At 35.7% G+C, this 19,789-nt stretch overlaps 1 protein-coding gene across 3 annotated transcripts in view; it reads right to left on the bottom strand.

The window, feature by feature from the left end:
• Nucleotides 1-19,789, bottom strand: part of Cdh7 (cadherin 7) — a 184,266-nt gene that overhangs the window by 51,569 nt on the left and 112,908 nt on the right. For all 3 annotated transcript variants that reach the window (XM_048443885.3, XM_048443887.3, XM_048443884.3), the window contains exon 7: nt 6,474-6,727. In XM_048443885.3, the coding sequence (XP_048299842.2) occupies nt 6,474-6,727 (254 nt within the window). The remainder of the gene's footprint in view (nt 1-6,473; nt 6,728-19,789) is intronic.

Genomic DNA, 19,789 nt, shown 5'->3' with positions numbered 1-19,789 from the left:
TGAGAAAATCAACAAGACTGACAAATCTTTATCCAAACTAAGCAAAAGGCAGAGAAATAACATGCAAATTAACAAAATCAGAAATGAAAAAGGGGACATAGCTACAGACACTGAGGAAATACAGGGAATCATTATGCCTTACTACAAAAACCTGTACTCCACAAAATTAGAAAATGTAAAAGAAATGGACAATATTTTATACAAGTATCAATACCAAAATTAAATTAAGACCAGGTGAGCAATTTAAATAGACCTGTAAGCCGAGAGGAAATGGAAGATGTCATCAAAAACCTCCCAACTAAAAAATCCCAGATATGATTTGTTTTAGTGCAGAATTCTACCAGAATTTCCAATAATAGCTAATACCTATAATCCTCAAGGGTTCCACAAAATAAAAACAGAAAGGTCATTGCCAAACTCTTTTTATAAGGCTACAGTTACCCTGATAACAAAATTGCACAAAGACTCAACCTAGAAAAAACTTACAGACTAATCTCACTCATGTATATGGATGCAAAAATTCTCAATAAAATACTCACAAACTAAGTCCAAGAACACATAAAAAAATCATTCATGATCAAGTAAGCTTCATCCCAGAGATGCAGGACTGGTTCAACATACAAAAATCTATCAATGTAATATATCATATAAATAAACTGGAAAAAAATATGATCATTTTATTAGATGCCGAAAAAATATTTGACAAAATTCAACATCCATTCATGATAAAAGCCTTGGAGAGATATGGATACAAAGATCATATCTAAATATAACAATAGCATTATACAGCAAGCTGACAACAAACATCAAATTAAATGGAGAGAAAATCAAAGCAATTACAAAAAAATCAGGAACAAGACAAGGCTGTCCACTCTCTTTGTATCTCTTCAACATAGTTCTTGAGGTTTTAGCAGTAGCAATAAGAAAACACAAATAGATCAAGAAGATTCAAATTAGAATATGATAGTGTACATTAGTAACTTTAATAACTCTACCAGAAAACACTAACAACTGATAAATACCTCCAGTGATGTGGTAAGATACAAGATCAATTCAAAAAAATCAGTAGCCCTCCTATACACAAAGGATAAAGAAGCTGAGGGAAATCAGAGAAACAAATAACTGAAAATATCTTGGGGAAACACTAACCAAGGAAGTGAAAGATCTATTTAATAAGAACTCTAAGTCTTTGTAGAAGGAAATTGAAGAAGAGACCAGAAAATAGAAAGATCTCCTGTGCTCTTATATAGGAAGGACAAACACAGTAAAAATGGCAATCACCAAAAGCAATCTATAGATACAATGCAATCCCCATCAAAATTACAACACAATTCTTCACAGACATTGAAAGAACAATAATCAACTTCATACGGAAAAACAAAAAAACTCAGGATAGCCAAAACAATCCTATTCATTAAAGGAACTTCCGAAAGAATTACCATCCCTGACATCAAGCTCAATTACAGAGCTATAGTAATCAAAACAGCTTAGTATTGGCATAAAAACAGAGATACTGACCAATGGAACCGAATTGAAGGCATGGATATTAATCCAGACACCTATAAACGTATGATTTTTGACAAAAAAGCTAAAATTGTACAACAGAAAAAAGAAAGCATCTTTGACAAATGGGGCTGGCATAACTGGATGTCAACCTGTAGAAAAATAAAAAGAGATACATATGTATCACCATGCACAAAACTCAAATCCAAATGTACTTAAGACCTCAATATAAATCTGACCACACTGAACCTGGTAGAAGAGAAAGTAAAAAACAGCCTTCAATGCATGGGCACAGGAGATCACTTCATAAATATAACCCCAGTAGTACAGACAATAAGAGCAACAATAATTAGGATCTTCTGAAACAGAAACTTCTGTAAAGCAAAGGATACAATCAATAAGACAAAAAGAAAGCCTACAGAATGGGAAAAGATCTTCACCAACTTCACATCAAAGGATTGACTCCCAAATATATAAATAAAATATATAAAATACAAATATGAAAAATATAAAATATATAAATAACTCGAAAAATTAGACATTAAATTTCTAAAAAAAATGGTGTGCTGAACTAAACGGAATATTCTCAACAGAAGAATTTCAAATGGTCAAAAGATGCTTAAGAACATGTTCAACTTCCTTGGCTATCAGGGAAATGCAAATCAAAGCAACTCTGAGATATCATCTTATATCTGTCAGAATGGTTATGATCAAAAACACTATTGATAGTTTATGCTGAAGAGGATATGGACGAAGGGGAACACTCATCAGTTGCTGGTGGGAATGCAAACTTGTGCAACCACTTTGTAAATCAGTGTGGTGGTTTCTCTGAAAATTGGGAATCAACCTACCTCAGGATCCAGCAATACCATTCTTGGAAATATGCCCAGAAGATGCTCAATAATACTTCAAAAGCATTTGTTCAACAATGTTTGTATCAGAATTATTTGTAATAGCCAGAACCTGGAAACAACCTACATGGCCATCAACTGAAGAATGGATAAATAAAATTGTGGCACATTTACACATTAGAGCACTACTCAGTGGTAAAAAAACCAATGACATCTTGAATTTTGCATGCAAACGGATGAAATTAGAAAACACTATGCTGAGTTAAGTAACCCATACCAAAAAGCCATTGACAATGACACTGGGACTTGTTTCCTCTGCATATACTGGATTTTGGGGATCCAGTCTGTTTGGATACTCACCTTCCTGGACCTGGAGGGAGGGGGGAGGAACTTGAACTTTGCACAGGGCAGGAAACCCTGACTGCTCTTAGGGATGGAGAGGGAGAAGGAGGGGGAGTTGGGGGATAGTTGGGAGGAAGGGCCGTTTTCAACTGGCATTTTCCCCAGAGTGTTTCACAGAACACTTTATTAATAAATGTATGCTGAGCCATTGATCAACTTGTCAATGCTGACTTGAAAAATGAGTATGATTTCTAAAGCCTCCAGAATCCATAAAAGTTCTTACAATCTTAGTCAAGAACTGCAAAGTCAAGTTGTTACTGTTTTAGAAGGTGATCAAAGAGAATGAACTGCAGCCTGACCTTCCTTTATTGGTAGATGTAGCCATAGGTCTAGCATTCAGGTCTAAAGTCACATAAAAAATATACAAATGTTTTATAACAAGTCAGGTATATATGCTCACTCTCTATTATCTACAATTGCTTAAAGAAAAATAAAGAGGCAGTGTTTATTTTCCTAAGTAATTTTAAGTATCACTGAATTTTTACTGAAGAATTAGTTTGTTCACACGAGGAAAATGGAAAGCAAATGAAGTATGGTACACTTCAAACAAGCTATCTGGATGAGAGTCAGGCCACAGAGTCTTAACATTTCCTAGTGGTGTAGGCAATCACAAAGGTCTGGGTTCATATAACAATCATATTTGTACTAATTACATCTCTAACAGTTAAAATGCCAGTGTTGTGACAGAGATGTAAGCAGCCATTTCCAAAGTGGGAAAATGCATACAGAAAAGTTACACATAGGCTGTGTATAATACATTAGCAAAGTGAGTTTTCCTTTTAAATATGAATACATATAGTATAATATGATCCATATTACATTGGAAGAGAAACTTAAATTTGCTTTACTGGAAGTTTGGTCTAATTTTTTTTACTTAGACTAAACAGCATATAAGAATAAATTTTCTAAATATGAATGGCATATGCCAGAGTTCCATCTGATATCATAATTTTTAACATTATTATGTTAACTGATAACTCAATGTCTGTACTATTTCACACTTCCAGTAATATTGCCTTCCCTATAAATAATTGCAATGAAGAAAACACTGCTTTTCAATATCTCAAGGACAATAGGGGCAAGCAATCTGAACCCATATGGTGAGAAGGGACAGAAAGACTCAAAAGCAATTCTTTGACTTCTACATTTTGTAAGCCACTTTGTGCAAGTATATATGGACATGCATTGCACAAACATGCACACATAAACAAACACTAAATAAATAGTGAAATAAAGTGAACATTTGTGAAGTCATAGAAGCAAGATTCTAACTATGAAGTCTCATCACATTCTGCAGTCATTTGTAAGTTCTGATTCTCTACCTCCCTCAGAAAAATGCTGTTTCTCTGCAGGTACATAATGAAGCAGGGTTTACAGTCTGAGAATTAATTGATCTCTTAATAAAATACATGTTTATCTCCACAAAACCATTATATAATGTTTGCCATTTATTGGGATGTATTTGAATGTGAAATAATATTAATAATAAATAGCAAAATGGGAGCAGAAAACAGCACAGAAGCTAACAGAACTTACTGTCCTTACAACAACAAGATTGGTTGTAAGGACTCATGTCAGACAGCTCTCATTTGCCTGTCATTCCAGATCCACAACATCTTCTGGACTCCACAAGTATCTACATATATATTCATATGCAGACATACACACACACACACAATTAACATAAAATAAATCCTTAAATGGTAGCCGATGTTATTGTCTATAAAAGGTCAATATTAACTTACTTTTATGACACTATAGTTAATATAAATTTTTATATATCCTAACATTAAAAATACAGAATTACTATATTTGCTAATATTGGTCATGATTTTTACTTATCATTTTAAAAAGGAAAACACAATAGAGTACACCTCAGAGCAATTTCTTAATGGTTGTCTCACAGAGAAATATGAAAATTCTTGTGGCATAGTGTCCACCACTTAACAAAATCAATGCTGGGAAGGGAACCAATTTCAAGAGATTGTATGAGAGTAGATATAGTCAACAAGGCATAACATGTATCTCTTAAAAAGCATCATAAAAAGATAGGAAAGGAAAATATATCAAATTAAAATGAGAAAAAATTATGTACCTTGAATGTTAGTTGCCAACATTATGAAAATGATTTAAAGTCATAAAGTGTTTCAAGCATAGAAACATTAGACTTAAGACAAAAATTTGATAAATCTAAAGACATAAGCAATTATACAAAGTTAAGTCATTTGAAATTGCTTGAGACAAGCCAGACATTCTGCTTGTGAGAAAATAATATAAAATTGTACTTAACTTCCCACTCACATTCCTTACTTCAGAAAAGGCAAATACTAGACAGGTATGGTCTTTAACTGGAAAAAGTCATGAGATCTTGACTTGCATTGCATTGAATTCAGTCTTTGTCCTACCTATTTCTTTTAGTGGTCAGCCTCAGAGCATACTTCACCTTTCCTAAAATAAGTGATTATTCATTTACGCCTGTTTTGCCTTCCCATTTTTAATTACTGCTTAACATTATCATTGACTCAGTTCATGTACAATATTCTAAAAAATGCAATGCTTTCTCAGGAAATTTCAATAATATAATTTCTACTGTGAACATGATTGTGAGAGTTTGTTTAAATTGATTAATATAAAATGTTTCAGATCTCTGGATCTATGGAGTGGCTCCTGAACTGCTTAAGAATATAGAAACATTTCCTACCCATATTCTACAATTTTAGAAAATTTCACAAGAGTGCACATTAGATGAAGAACTACAGACAATGACCACTGAGAAAGAAAATTAGTTTTCTCCAGGGACTATCAATCCTAAATGCATGCACATATCCACAATACTAAATAAACTCCGCAGGTTGCATTTATAATTTTATAAATGTGTGTATATTACACATATTAAAATTAAATAATGAATTAAGGATACAAGCCAAGCACTGGTAAAAAGCAAGTGAGCATGCATGCAGTTGTTCACTTTCTGTATTGACTATTAATACGATGTGGTCGATTTTCTCATGTTCCCACTGTCATGATGTACTGTAAAATGCAACTGTGGATAAAAGTAGCCCTATTTTTATATTGATTGTTTTAAGTACATTTTAACAAAGAAAAATAAATTTAACTAGAATTTAACAACCTTGGGTTGAGGAAATATATTACATACAAATTAAGCACCATTCTCATAATATGTCAAGTGTATTTTACTTACTATGTTTATCCCAAGCTACAGGTATCATTCATCACATTCAAACAAACACACACATACATGCAAACACACAAGCTGATCCCAAATGGGAGGGTGTATATAATTTGAACTGTTTGCATACCATAAATATACTCAAAGAAATTATTTGGAAAAATATGTCTAGTCTATTTTCGGAATGACAATTTAACCTAACTGCATAAATAGATGAGGTATATTTTTAATTTTACTACTAGAAACAGTAAAGGTAATAAGCACAAATTGTCCACAGAGATCAATTTAAAAGATAAATTAATTGATCCTTAATTTAGTTAATTAATTAATTCCTTTACTCTTTTATTGAATTAGCAGAGATGCTCTGTAGTTGCTATCCTGTTGAGAGTTTTATACTACAGTGCTTTGCACAGAAAGAATGTATACATTAATTAATATAAACCAGAAATGACCATTATACAGAAGTATGAATGTGGATACAAGAATACTGATGAATATAGTAGTAAAGTGGAGTAAAAAGCCTTTACCTCACAGGGCTATTGGAAGAATCAGGGTCATGCGCTGCTACAGTGCCAATGATATTTCCCACTTGTGTAGCTTCTGATACCTCCATGGGGTACAAGGGTGAAGAAAACACAGGGGGCTCATCCACATCTTCTACAATTATTTTTACAGTAGTTGCGTCACTGAATGGACCCAAACTTAGAAACCGGGGATCAGTATCACGATTTGCAGCTTCTATGCGCAGTGTATAACTTGTTTTGGCTTCAAAATCGAGTTCCTGTAAAGAAAGATACTAGGGAAATTAAATTATCGAATAGATAGTCACCAAAGCAAGCCTTTTCATGTATGAATATCAATAACTCTAGTGGAGACTCTGTCATGAAAATGCATCATCAGTACTCAAACAGAATAAGAGTTTATGCCAGAGTCCGTACTAATTTTTCTGGCTCCGACCATGGTAAGTTTTTTAGAGCTAACTTAATCCATTCTACTGCCATCATTTCTGGGACAGACACAAATCTTCATAGCATTACCTGAAAGAATGTGGTCTGATTTAAAATATGTTCCAACAGGGCATCAGTGTATTATTCTTAACTCATATAATCCATCTATCTTACTCAGAAATATAAATTAAAATGTAAGAGAAAGTCCACATTGAATTCAATTTCTCATTTAAAAGACGGGTGGCTTACGGGACTCATATTTTGACTTCTCAGGTGCTCAGGCTTTAACTTTAATGGCACTGGAAGTGTATCAATGTCTCTCAAAAATATACAGCATCCTTTCTAAAAAGCACTCACTGGTGCTGCTTTCTTCAACAGTCCAACGCCAAACACCAAAGCTCTCTCCATAAATGTCTAAGACTTATATCCCTGAATTTTAAATTTATATGTATCTTCTTCAAAGGACTAATGATTTTAAAATATTATTCAAAAGCAATCATTGGAAGCTTGATTACAAAATTAAATATTTCACTTTAAAAGCACCATATGTTTAAAATAGGAATTGCATGTGTGGTCTGAACGATAACCTGTGGAGCGTGACAGCTGGTTCTAGTTTCCATGCTCAGTCTAATCACTGAATAACATGGAGAGACAGACAACATTTTTACCTTCCATTCTCAATCTCAACATTGAATAAACTCAAATTCTCTACATATGACACAAAATGAATGACTTTAAATTAATAATAAAGAACTTGATAGAAATTATTTCAGTTCCTAAGGACATTAGAAATATTGAACTGGATATATATTGAAAATATAATAGTGATGGTTGGAATGCAAATTTACTTCTGGGAGAAAATGCCTGTATTTTGGCTATAGTCATCTTATCTCACAAATTAAGTAAGATATTCACCTCTGTAGGGCAAGTTTTGGGTCCGGGAAAATAATCCTTGTCTCCCTCTGTGAGTTAAGTGTGCCTGCAGGCCCCAGCCTTCAGAAGTAATTAGCAGACCCTCAGAATTTCCTTATCTTTTCCTATCAGCTAGGGATGTCTCCCAGACCTTACATTCCAGCAACCTACCCACCCCCTGTCTTTTTCACTATTTAATGCTCCCAAGAAAAAATAAAGTTGGCAGCTTGATCAGAATACAGACTTGCCGTCTGTCTTGTGTCTCTTGCCCAACATTCCTCTCCTTCAGGATCTTGTTCCCTATTTGTGTACCACTGATTGGGACATTGCTCCTGCTCATTGAGACAATTTACCAACTGTGTTTACAGGCAGAGTTGTACACATATGTGGGCATTCAGATATTCCAATTCGTCTCCAAAAGGGTATAAAATCAACTAAAATGCATTTTAAATAATCTACACCACACAAACTACATTAACATATATTACATGAAAAACTGTATACTAAAATCTATATATCATGTAGAGTATATAATATACTACTTGTAGTATGAATTATATTTTATATGTACTCTATATGAAAGAAAATATATTTTATAACTATAGTCTATATTATATAATATAGTGTTATATCTATATAACTATAAATTTAAAATATACTATAAATATAAAATATACACGTATTTATATATTATATATACTATAGTACTTGTAGTATAAACTATATTTTGAATAAATGAATATATACTCTTAAACACATATTCATATGACATACACATACTATACAACATTTATTACATATATTACTGCCTCTCTTAGGTTAATACAAAAAAATACATGAACTGATACACAAAATTGGTTCATTTCCCAGCCTAGACAAGTATTAATAACATGCTTATATGCATCTCATGCAATACTTGTGACTCAGATTTTTGTTTTCATACTCTTATTCTCAGTACTCATTTTTCCTTAACTTTAGAAAAAAAGCTCAATTAATTCTTACTAAATTATATAAAAATGCTGACTTAAAGCATTGATATTGTGCACATACCACCTTTAATTTGAATTACACCTATGAGCCAGATGACGCTGATAGCCCAAATGGAAGACATTGCAAGAAAGACAATGGCATATATTTTGATTTTGATAAAAAACAAGCAAAGCAAAACAAAACAAACTATGCAAATTTCTCTGTGGGAGGAGAATCAATAGTGTAAATCAAATTTGAGACTCCATACAAAAATGCCAGATATGCAGTGACACATATCTTGTTATAAGTATTTTATAACAAGTATTTTATAAAATATTGCAGTATTTTAATGAGACAATTTCATGCTAAAGTTTTTCATTGTTATTTTATTGTGGGCAGTGTCTATATTTCCAAGCTCATACCAGGGTATACTTGTGGAGAATACAGGATGATTTTTTGGAGTCACTTTGTCTCCCTCCACCTTTATGTGGTATCCTGAGATTAGCCCAGTATTCTAGTGCTCAGAACGACTTAATTACTTAGGCATCTGCTCTTTATCTTTAATTTAAGAGCATCTAGAGTGATATTCAGAACTTTCCTGACCCTTTTCTAAGAAATTGATTTATAACATTTAGGATATGTACAAGTATGTGTATTTTTACGTATTCTGTCAGGAAATTCTGACATAAATCTTCATTTAGAAACTTCCCAGATGCACTGAAATCTTCCTGAGTCTACACTTAAAATCTAATAATTGTTAATGGGGGCTCCAAGAAGGAAGAAGAGAATTTATAGTCACTTGACAACATTTACTTACACACAGACCATATGAACATTTTGCTATGCTACTTATATGATGTAGCTATATGAATATCAAATCATAAGAGAACTTTTTTTGTTTTTTGTTTTTTTTTACAATATTAGGTGTATATATTAAACAGGGATTGTTAAGGTTCTATTTCTTATCTCTTTGCAAAACAGTGCAAACTCTCAACTACCTTCAAGATATTTAGTCAGTCTTTCAACATTACCAAACGGTATGACAAGTGCTTCTGTGTTCAAGAAAAATTTTGACTCCTGTGCAAAAGAATAATTTAAATTAATTGCAACAGTGAATGTAAGCATTTTATATTACATATTGTAAACATGTTTTGAAATGTGCAATGTGAAGTATAGAATCTGGTTGTCACAATAAATATAAAAGCAGTATTATACAGGAAGATTATCTATCTAGAAGCATTACAAAAATTGAATAATCAATGAATTTGTATAAATTATTATAAATCAATATTCAAAGAGTTGATACACAAAAAATAGTTGCAGAACAAGTCACAATAAGCCACAATTTCATTGTTCAAAGGGGAAATGCATAATAAAGAATAATACAATTATGTAACAATTTGAACATATTTTAGAAATGACATTTTAATTATTTTCTGTTATAATTTATATGCTATACAATAAATATGTATAAAAACTATTATACTTGTTTAACTCAATAATCCTTTACAAAGTAGTAATGATAATTGAAAAAAGACTCAGAACTAAAAGTCATGGACTTAGTGACATAGTGACAGAGTCTGAACTTCTCTTTAATGTCTGAGACTCATAAGACTGGAAATTATGTGACAAACTGATGCTTCAAATACATAGTAACAAGCAAGATTAATAATGTCGGGAATGCCTGAATCATGAAGATCACAATTAGTGAAGTCACAAAGTCATCATGGGAACTACGGATGTCATTATGTCATTTTCTCTTTCTCATATAAGAAAGAGAAATAAAGACACAAGCATCTGGTTTGGTAGAATTCATCCACTGACTATAAAATGAACTTCGTCAAATTTATCATCAGCATGGATATAAAAATTAGCATTAGGTATATCTAAGATGAGGGTCTACAGGTTTGTTGCATGGAGGCAAACAGTAAACCTCAGACTTTATAGGCCATGTGCTCTCTGTCACATGTGAACAAATAGGCATAGACGTCTATCAATGATTCTACATAATAAACATTGGTTCAACTTCTGTATAAATTCTGTGTATTTCATTACATTCTTTTGTCCAAAGCCTTAAAAATCACAAAACATCGTAACTCATTAGATTTATGAAACAGAATGCAGTGATTTTAGAACCAATAAATAAAAAAATCCAAAAATTACAATGCTAACATTCAAGGCTGCCCACAAGGGTCACATGTACACTGTTTTTATACTAACTGATCACGTTTACTTGCAAACCACTCAGTACAATTAAAATGAATTGTGCACACATAGAGCACACTTAATACTTGTTATACTTCTTTTTTCTGCGACTTCATTGTTTACATTTATGAAAAATGTTTTGGAGAACATTATCTTCTATATGGACACTTCTATAATCTTGCATAAGAAATAATAAACATTTATATTAAGAAAAACTCATGGCCAAGTAATGTTGTTCATATTTTAAGATGTATTTGAATTTTTGAAATTTGCATATTCAAGTGTATCTGTGTGGGGGTATGTACATTTGAATGCAGTTATCTAAGGAGGCTAGAAGAGAAGACCAGATTCCCTGAAGTTGTAATTACAGGCAGGTGTATGCAATCTATGTATGGCAGGAACTGAACCAGGGTCCTCTGCAACAGTAGTATGTGCTCTGAACCTTTGAGTCATCTTGCAAACCTCTTTGTTCATATCTTTAAAACACATTTAAATAAACGTGAAGTTAGAATTCATTTGTATTAATTATTTATGTCCTTTAAAATTGTCATGCTGCTGTCTTCACCACCTGTATTGCACTGGGAGGGGATAGTTGAAGGGTTTTGGGGGGCACTATATTCTCAACCTTGCTCTATTTGCCAGATGAAGGCACACTTAGCAGAGTTATCTCAGAGCTAGAAAGGGTGTCAAGAGCAATTGACATTCCCTTCTCTTTGGATTGCCCAGCTTCTATTGCAAAATAAATAGATTTTAATTGCATGAACAGTACCCTTTGATATTTTGTTATAGAAGCTTGAATACAAATGTATAATGTTTTTAAGAATAGGAAGAGCTAGAAAGTAAAAGGTTTTAGAGAAAGTTCTGTAACATAAAGGCTGGGTCTGCTTGTTGGTGTTTCTGTCCTGCCTGAACCCCAGCTGTTTAGTCCCAGAAAAAATCACATAAGAGATCTCTATAAGTTACAATGCTGATTGGCCCATTACGTCAGGCTACTTATTAGCTAATTCTCACATCTTGATTAACCCATTTTTCTGATCTATTTTAGCCATGTGGCTCAGTACCTTTTTCAGTGGGGCAGCTGACATCCTGCTGCTTCGGTGATCTGGGCAGGAGTGGGAAGAATCAACTTCCTCCTCCCCAGAATTCTCCTGCTCTCCTTCCATCATTTCCACTTCCTGTCTTGGTTTCCCACCTACACCTCCAGCCTGGCCAATCAGCATTTATTTAAAACATGATTGACAAAATACAGACAATTCTCCCGCACCACTTCTCCCTCTTTTTTAAAAAAGAAAAACAAAGGAAAATAGCCATAGTCCATTTTTTTGGGAATGGGGCCGTAGTATTCCAGGCTACTTCCTGTTGGTTGGGGGCACTGATAATCTTATGGGGACCTAAAGAAAATTTAGAGTTATGATCAAGTCCTGACTGAAGTATCCTGTGAGTCTTGATCATCTCAGGCAGCATCTTGAATCTGTTCTGGATAAAGAACTCAGACATCTGGGCCATCTGTTTTTACTGGAGATTGCTCAGGTGGTCTCCCTTGGTCAAAGATGATTTTTCTTAACTCTGAATAAATCCACAGCCTCTCATTTTCTGTGGAAACAAAAGCAAAATCTCTTCTCCAAAGTAACATACCTTTTGACTTCAATTTTGAAGCCAAGGTATTTTCAAAATATCTATCTTGGATTAATTCTGCAGCATTTATAAGCAAATATCTTTTAGCAGCTGTTGCTCCTTTCTCAGCATTTAAACAATTCAAAGAGAGCATAATAGCATACAGTATCAAGATTCTCTGTGTACTTTCCATCTTTACGTGGCTTTATTTCAACCTTTATTTCTTTTATTTTTACTTTTAACTTTTGGTTTTTTGAGACAGATTCTCTGTATATCTTTGTCTTGGAACTCCCTTTGTAAACCAGGCTATCCTTGAACTCCCAGACATTTGTCTGTCTCTGCCTCCCCAACGCTCTGATTAAAGGTGTGTACCACCACACCCAACTACTCTCTTTCTTTCTTTTTTTTTATTTCTAAGGACTTTAAAGCATTTAGAGGTTTTCTTACTCTTTGAATCTCTCTTTACTGTATCTCTCTCTTTTTTTTTGACCACACGGGTCTTTAATTTGGAGAAAACAACAGTCAAAAGCTCTTAAGGCGTTTCAAGGTCCTTGCCAGGAAGCAAGCTGCAACAGTGTTTCCATAGTCTGGACTGCCTGCTTGAAAGAGTCAAGAGTTTTCCCTGGCAGGAAGGCCCAGAAAGCCAGCATTTTGAAACAGCACAGCTTTTTTCCTGCTATGGCTGAAAACCAAAATGCTTCACTCTAGTCTTTCCCAAGCTTTCTCAGGTTTTCTGTGGATGCAGTTATCCATGTGGGTGCCATTCTGTAACATAAAGGCCGGGTCTGCTTCTTGGGGTTTCTGTCCTGCCCGACCTTCAGCTGGCTAGTCCCAGAGAAAAATCACACAAGAGATCTCTATAAGTTAAAATGCTGATTGGCCCATTAGGTCAGGCTACTTATTAGCTAATTCTCACATCTGATTAACCCATTTTTCTGATCTATTTTAGCCATGTGGCTCAGTACCTTTTTCAGTGGGGCAGCTGACATCCTGCTGCTTCGGTGATCTGGGCAGGAGTGGGAAGAATCAACTTCCTCCTCCCCAGAATTCTCCTGCTCTCCTTCCATCATTTCCACTTCCTGTCTTGGTTTCCCACCTACACCTCCTGCCTGGCCAATCAGCATTTATTTAAAACATGATTGACAGAATACAGACAATTCTCCCACACCAAAGTTCCAAAAGTCTATTTTTTTTTCCTTTTTTTTTTATTTTTTTTTATTTTTTTTTATTTATTTTTTTTCCTTTTTTTTGTAATTTTATTAAATTATAAAAAGTTTCCATTTACGCCCCTCCTTCCAACGCCCTCCCACTCCCCCCCTCCCTCTCCTCCTCCCTCTTTGTCCCCTAGGGAAGTCAGGGTCTCCTGCCCTGTGGGAAGTCCAAGTTCCTCCCCCCTCACTCCAGGTCCAGGAAGGTGAGCATCCAAACAGACTGGATCCCAAAAATCCAGTATATGCAGAGGAAACCAGTCCCAGTGTCATTGTCAATGGCTTCTCGGAAAGACTGCAGGCCAGCCACATTCAGAAAATCCGGCCACATTCAGAGAATCTGGTTGGATCACATGCTCGTTCAGTCACGGTCAAAACCACTTTGAGATACCATCTTACACCTGTCAGAATAGCTAAAGTTAAAAACACCAATGATAACCTATGCTGGAAGGGATGTGGAATGAGGGGAACACTCATCCATTGTTGGTGGGAATGCAAACTTGTGCAGCCACTTTGGAAATCAGTGTGGAGGTTTCTCAGGAAACTGGGAGTCAACCTCCCTCAGGACCCAGCAATTCCTCTCTTGGGAATATACCCTAGAGATGCCCAAACATACTACAAAAGCGTTTGTTCAACTATGTTCATAGCAGCACTATTTGTAATAGCCAGAACCTGGAAACAGCCTAGGTGCCCCTCAATAGAAGAATGGTTAAAAAAGGTGTGGAACATATACACATTAGAGTTTTACTCAGCGGTAAAAAATAATGACATCTTGAATTTTGCATGCAAATGGATGGACATAGAAAACGCTTTACTGAGTGAGGTAAGCCAGACCCAAAAAGAGGAACACGGTATGTATTCACTCATAAGTGGATTCTAACCATAATTAAAGGTCTTTGAGCCTATTATTCGTGATCCTAGAGAAGCTAAATAAGAAGACGAACCTGATGAAGATTATTTACCTATCCGCCAGGAGGTAGGAAATAGTCAAGAGTCCCAGGTAACCTTGGGTGCATGGGGGGGGGTGGGAGGGTTGATGGAAGGGGAGAGGGTTAGAGAGAAGGGAGTAGGGGAGGAATGGAGAAAGCTCGGTTGACCGGGATGGGGGGAAGGGAGGAAGGATGAATGTGGGATCAGGGAAGAATATATTTCAACTAAGGGAGTCATATTAGAGTTTACAGGAAACTTGATTATATATGGGATCCCAGGTCCAAGGAGAGATCCCCAGATTGTTCTCTGGACAGAGGAGAGGGTGCCTGAACCGGCCTTGGCCCGTGACCATACTGATGAATATTTTGCTTATCACCATAGATCCCTCATCTGGCGTTGGATGACGATACAGATGGAGGCCCGCGTTGGAGCACCGAACTGAGCCCCCCAAGATCCAAACGAGGAGCAAAAGGAGGAAGAAAATGACGAAGGACTGCGAGGGATACTATCACCCACTGATACAAGGGGTCGGATCTAATGAGAGTTTACCAAAAGTCTATTTTTAAAAGAGAGAAGTACTCTAAGAAATCATGGCCATTTGGTTCCCCACCAATTCTCATTCCACTCAAAAACAGGATTTCTCATTTAGCTTCTCTAGGATCACGAATAATAGGCTGATGAAGATTATTTAGCTATCCACCAGGAGGTAGGAAATAGACAAGTGTCCCAGGTAACCTCGGGTGCATGGGGGGGGTGGGAGGGTTGTCGGAAAGGGAGAGGGTTAGAGAGAAGGGAGTAGGGGAGGATTGGGGAAAGATCGGGGGGACTGGGATGGGGGTGAGGGAGGAAGGATGGATATGGGATCAGGCAAGTATATACCTCAACTAAGGGAATCATTTTAGGGTTTACAAGAGACTTGATTATAAAGGGGATCCCCGGTCCAAGGAGAGATCCCCAGATGGTCCTCTGGACAGAGGAGAGGGTGCCTGAATCGGCCTTGGCCCACAACCATACTGATGAATATTTTGCATGTCACCATAGAAACCTCATCTGGCGATGGATGGAGATGGAGGCGGAGAACCACGTTGGAACACTGGACCTAGCTCCCTAGGTCCAAATGAGAGGCAGAAGGAAAGAGAACGTGAGCAAAGAAGGCAAGGGCAGAGGGAACTTTCATCCGACGCTGGATGGCGATACAGATGGAGACCCATATTGGAACACCGAACTGAGCACTCCACGATCCAAATGAGGAGCAGAAGGATGAAGAAAATAAAAAAAGTAATCAGGACTGCGAGGGATGCGAGCACCCACGGATACAAGGGGACTGATATAATGAGAGTTCACCAAGGCCTGTTGGACTGGGACTGAACGAGGACGTGATCCAACCAGATTCTCTGAATGTGGCGGGCCCGGAGCCTTTTTGAAAAGCCATTGACAATGACACTGGGACTTGCTTCCTCTGCATATACTGGATTTTGGTGCTCCAGTCTGTTTGGACTCTCACCTTCCCTGGACCTGGAGGGAGGGGGGAGGAACTTGAACTTCCCACAGGGCAGGAAACCCTGACTGCTCTTAGGGATGGAGAGGGAGGAGGAGAGGGAGTGGGGGGGAGTGGGAGGGTGTTGGGAGGAGGGGCTGAAATGGGAACTTTTATAATTTAATAAAAAAATAAAAAAAACAGGATTTCTCTAAGATAACAGAATAATATTTTATTGTATATTATCATGTCTAGAGCACCTGTACACCTCTCTTACAATAGGACTTTTCATAAATTTCTATGAATATGAAAGTTATCAATACAGGATGGGGGCAGTAGTTACACATTTATTAGTTTCTATCATTTTTGCTATATAAGTTTATCAGGGTGATGGTGGTGAACGCCTTTAATCCCAGCACTCAGGAGGCAGAGGCAGGTGGATCTCTTTGAGTTTGAGGTCAGCCTGGTCTATAAGAGTTAGTTTCAGGTCAGGATCTAAAGCTACAGAGAAACTTTGTCTGGGGGGAAAAAAAAGAAGTTCATCAGACATTAACATCTCCATTGCTTCTGTGCAATATACAAGGAAACCACATCTGACATGCAGCTTTAATAAATACAAGTTAAAAGAACAAATGAAAGAAAGAAACGAAGGAAGGAAGGGAGGAAGGAAAGAAGAAAAGAAAGAAGGAAGAAATATCAGTACATCGTCGACATTTTCCCTCCTATCTATATGCATGTAGAACAAAGATTTGTTCTATTCATTCACAAAACTATAAAAATAATGGAACCAAGCAGGTTTTTCTTGTTACTTTCAATATATGCTTTTAATATGTTTAATAAAGTAATTGCACTGTATTTTTCCATTCAGTCCACCTTGGCTCCTGTTCTATAGCCAAGCACATTCTTATTCCACTCAGTAGTCTCATTTACAACTTTTACCTTTGGCCAAACCTTTTGATGATAAATTAGGAGTGTATTCAAGTTAAGATTTTCATTCTGTTCTGCATAATACCATAGTGCCATCAGGACTGAATAATGTGTGTGTGTATGTGGTTATTTTATCTTTAATTTTGAATTATTATAAAATATATCTAGTTTGCTTTCTTAAAAAATATCAGGACTGCGAGGAATGCTATCACCCACTGATACAAGGGGACTGATCTAATGAGCGTTCACCAAGGCCAGTTGGACTGGGACTGAACGAGGACGTGATCCAACCAGATTCTTTCATTTGGCCGGATTCTCTGAATGTGGCTGGCCCGGAGTCTTTCTGAAAAGCCATTGACAAGGACACTGGGACTTGTTTCCTCTGCATATACTGGATTTTGGGGATCCAGTCTGTTTGGACTCTCACCTTCCTGGACCTGGAGGGAGTGGGGAGGAACTTGAACTTCCCACAGGGCAGGAAACCCTGACTGCTCTTAGGGATGGAGAGGGAGGAGGAGAGGGAGTGGGGGAAGTGGGAGTGTGTTGGGAGGAGGGGCGGAAATGGAAACTTGTATAATGTAATAAAATTACTTTCTAAAAAAAAAGAATTAAAGATTTAGAATTATAAAAAAAATATTCCAGTAAAAGACTGGAGAGATGGCTCAGTGGTTAAAAACAATTGCTATTCTTCCAGAAGTTCAAGTTTAATTCCTAGCACATACATTAGAGAGGACATAACCATCCATAACTACAGTTTCAATAGATCTACTAATGTCTTCTGGCAGACACATTCACACAGTATGCAAGACATGCCATAGACATGAACACACACACATAATTACAAATAAACTTTAAAAAAGGTTCCACTCACATTGCATCTGTTTTATAACAGACATAATTTTTGTTTCCTTCTTCTTTCTTGATTTGATGTTTAATAAATAATTATACATAAATGTGTATAAATAAGAATTTTTAATAAAGAAGATAGTCTGTAGTACAAATCTCCTTTAAAAATAATTTTACTCCAATTAAACTGCATGCTTAACATTTTCAAATTGATCTACAACATGGAGAAGGCATGACTGCAAAAAAAAATTCTGTATATAACATGTAATACGTAAGCTATTTCCTAAGTAGAATCTAAAAGCCAAACACCACCAATTTATTATGCACAACTGCACTTCAGTCATTTCTTATTGATTCCTGGGTTATGACCAAGAAGGTTTTAATGTTCTCTTCAGTTTTTGTAAATTTCAGCAGTCTTCTTTCAGCTGATTTTTCCTAAGAACATTTTCTTTAAAAATGCTTTCATTTAAATTAGTTCTCTATTTCTTCCAGATTTAAACCTTTCTAAAAGCTTTTAGCCATTTTTCACAACCCCAGATTATCTCCTCCTATGACCCAAAAGAAAACACAATGATGAGACAACTTCTCCCATGCAGTCAATAGAGGGTTTGGAGACTAGCTATCCAGGGTTTTCATACTGCAAAACTATCTGTTCTCATAAAGAAACAAGAATGATTATAAGCAAACAGCAATGAGTCATGGTTTCTCATTTTCAAACTCAGTTAATAGAAAAATCTTGTGTTAATAAAGTTGAACTCAGACTGTATTTTTATGCATCCTAACTGATTTCTCTCTTTCTCTCTCTCTCTCTCTCTCTCTCTCTCTCTCTCTCTCTCTCTCTCTCTCTAATAGCAATTGTCTTTAATTTAAGCCCTCCTTATCTTCTTAATTTTGCACAGGGTTAGTGTGTGTGTGTGTGTGTGTGTGTGAGAGAGAGAGAGAGAGAGAGAGAGAAAGAGAGAGAGAGAGAGAGAGAGAGAGAGAGAGAGAGAGAGACCATTACAAGAAATTTTAGAAAATGGTTGAATTTTTAAAGATTATTTTGAGTCATGAAACCTACACCAAGCTATGAACAAGAAGTTTTTCATTGTAGGAAGATAATGAGAAGAACATATAGAGAATACACTGCGGTTGTATTTTGATTATACTCCTGATGTTGTCACAGAGGTTTATAAAGCTGAGAATAACAAGAAGTGTCTGTTACATCTTTCCCTGTGGTAGGATTGATGCTTAACTCTGAGATTTTCATGACATGATAATAAAATATTAACCATAGATACCTACAGTAGATGACCACACTCTTAAATACAGTAGAGATACATTGATTCCTAAATGAACAAAAATGTTTATGGTGAAACAATTTCTAAGAAATATACGAAAATAAAAATTTAAGAATTTAGAAGTGATTCAAAAGCTAAACATACATGTACAGACACACACACACACACATACACACACACACACACACACACAAACTCAAAATCCACTGTTTGTGTAAATAATTTTTACAGTCCTACAAGTCATAATTTTATCACTTAAAATGACTTTAATTGTATGGTTATTAGAACCACATGAACATGCATTATCAGCACTCATTTTATACAAACACACTGTGCCAGTATGTAAATATGTGGTACTCTAGAATATTGGTATAAGTCTTACAAGTAATTACTGAAACATAAAACCTAATATATTAACTTATATTGGTAAACTAGAAAAAAATTGATAATTAATATAAAATATAATTTCTAATATATTAAAATGTTTATTCTGATTTTCATATATATTTTAATCAACAGGTTAATTAG

Source organism: Myodes glareolus, chromosome 5, assembly GCF_982192425.1.
Source record: "Myodes glareolus chromosome 5, mMyoGla1.1, whole genome shotgun sequence".
Lineage (NCBI taxonomy): Eukaryota > Metazoa > Chordata > Mammalia > Rodentia > Cricetidae > Myodes > Myodes glareolus.
The sequence above is the reverse complement of the archived record's forward strand: the minus strand, read 5'-3'. Positions and strand labels throughout refer to the sequence as shown.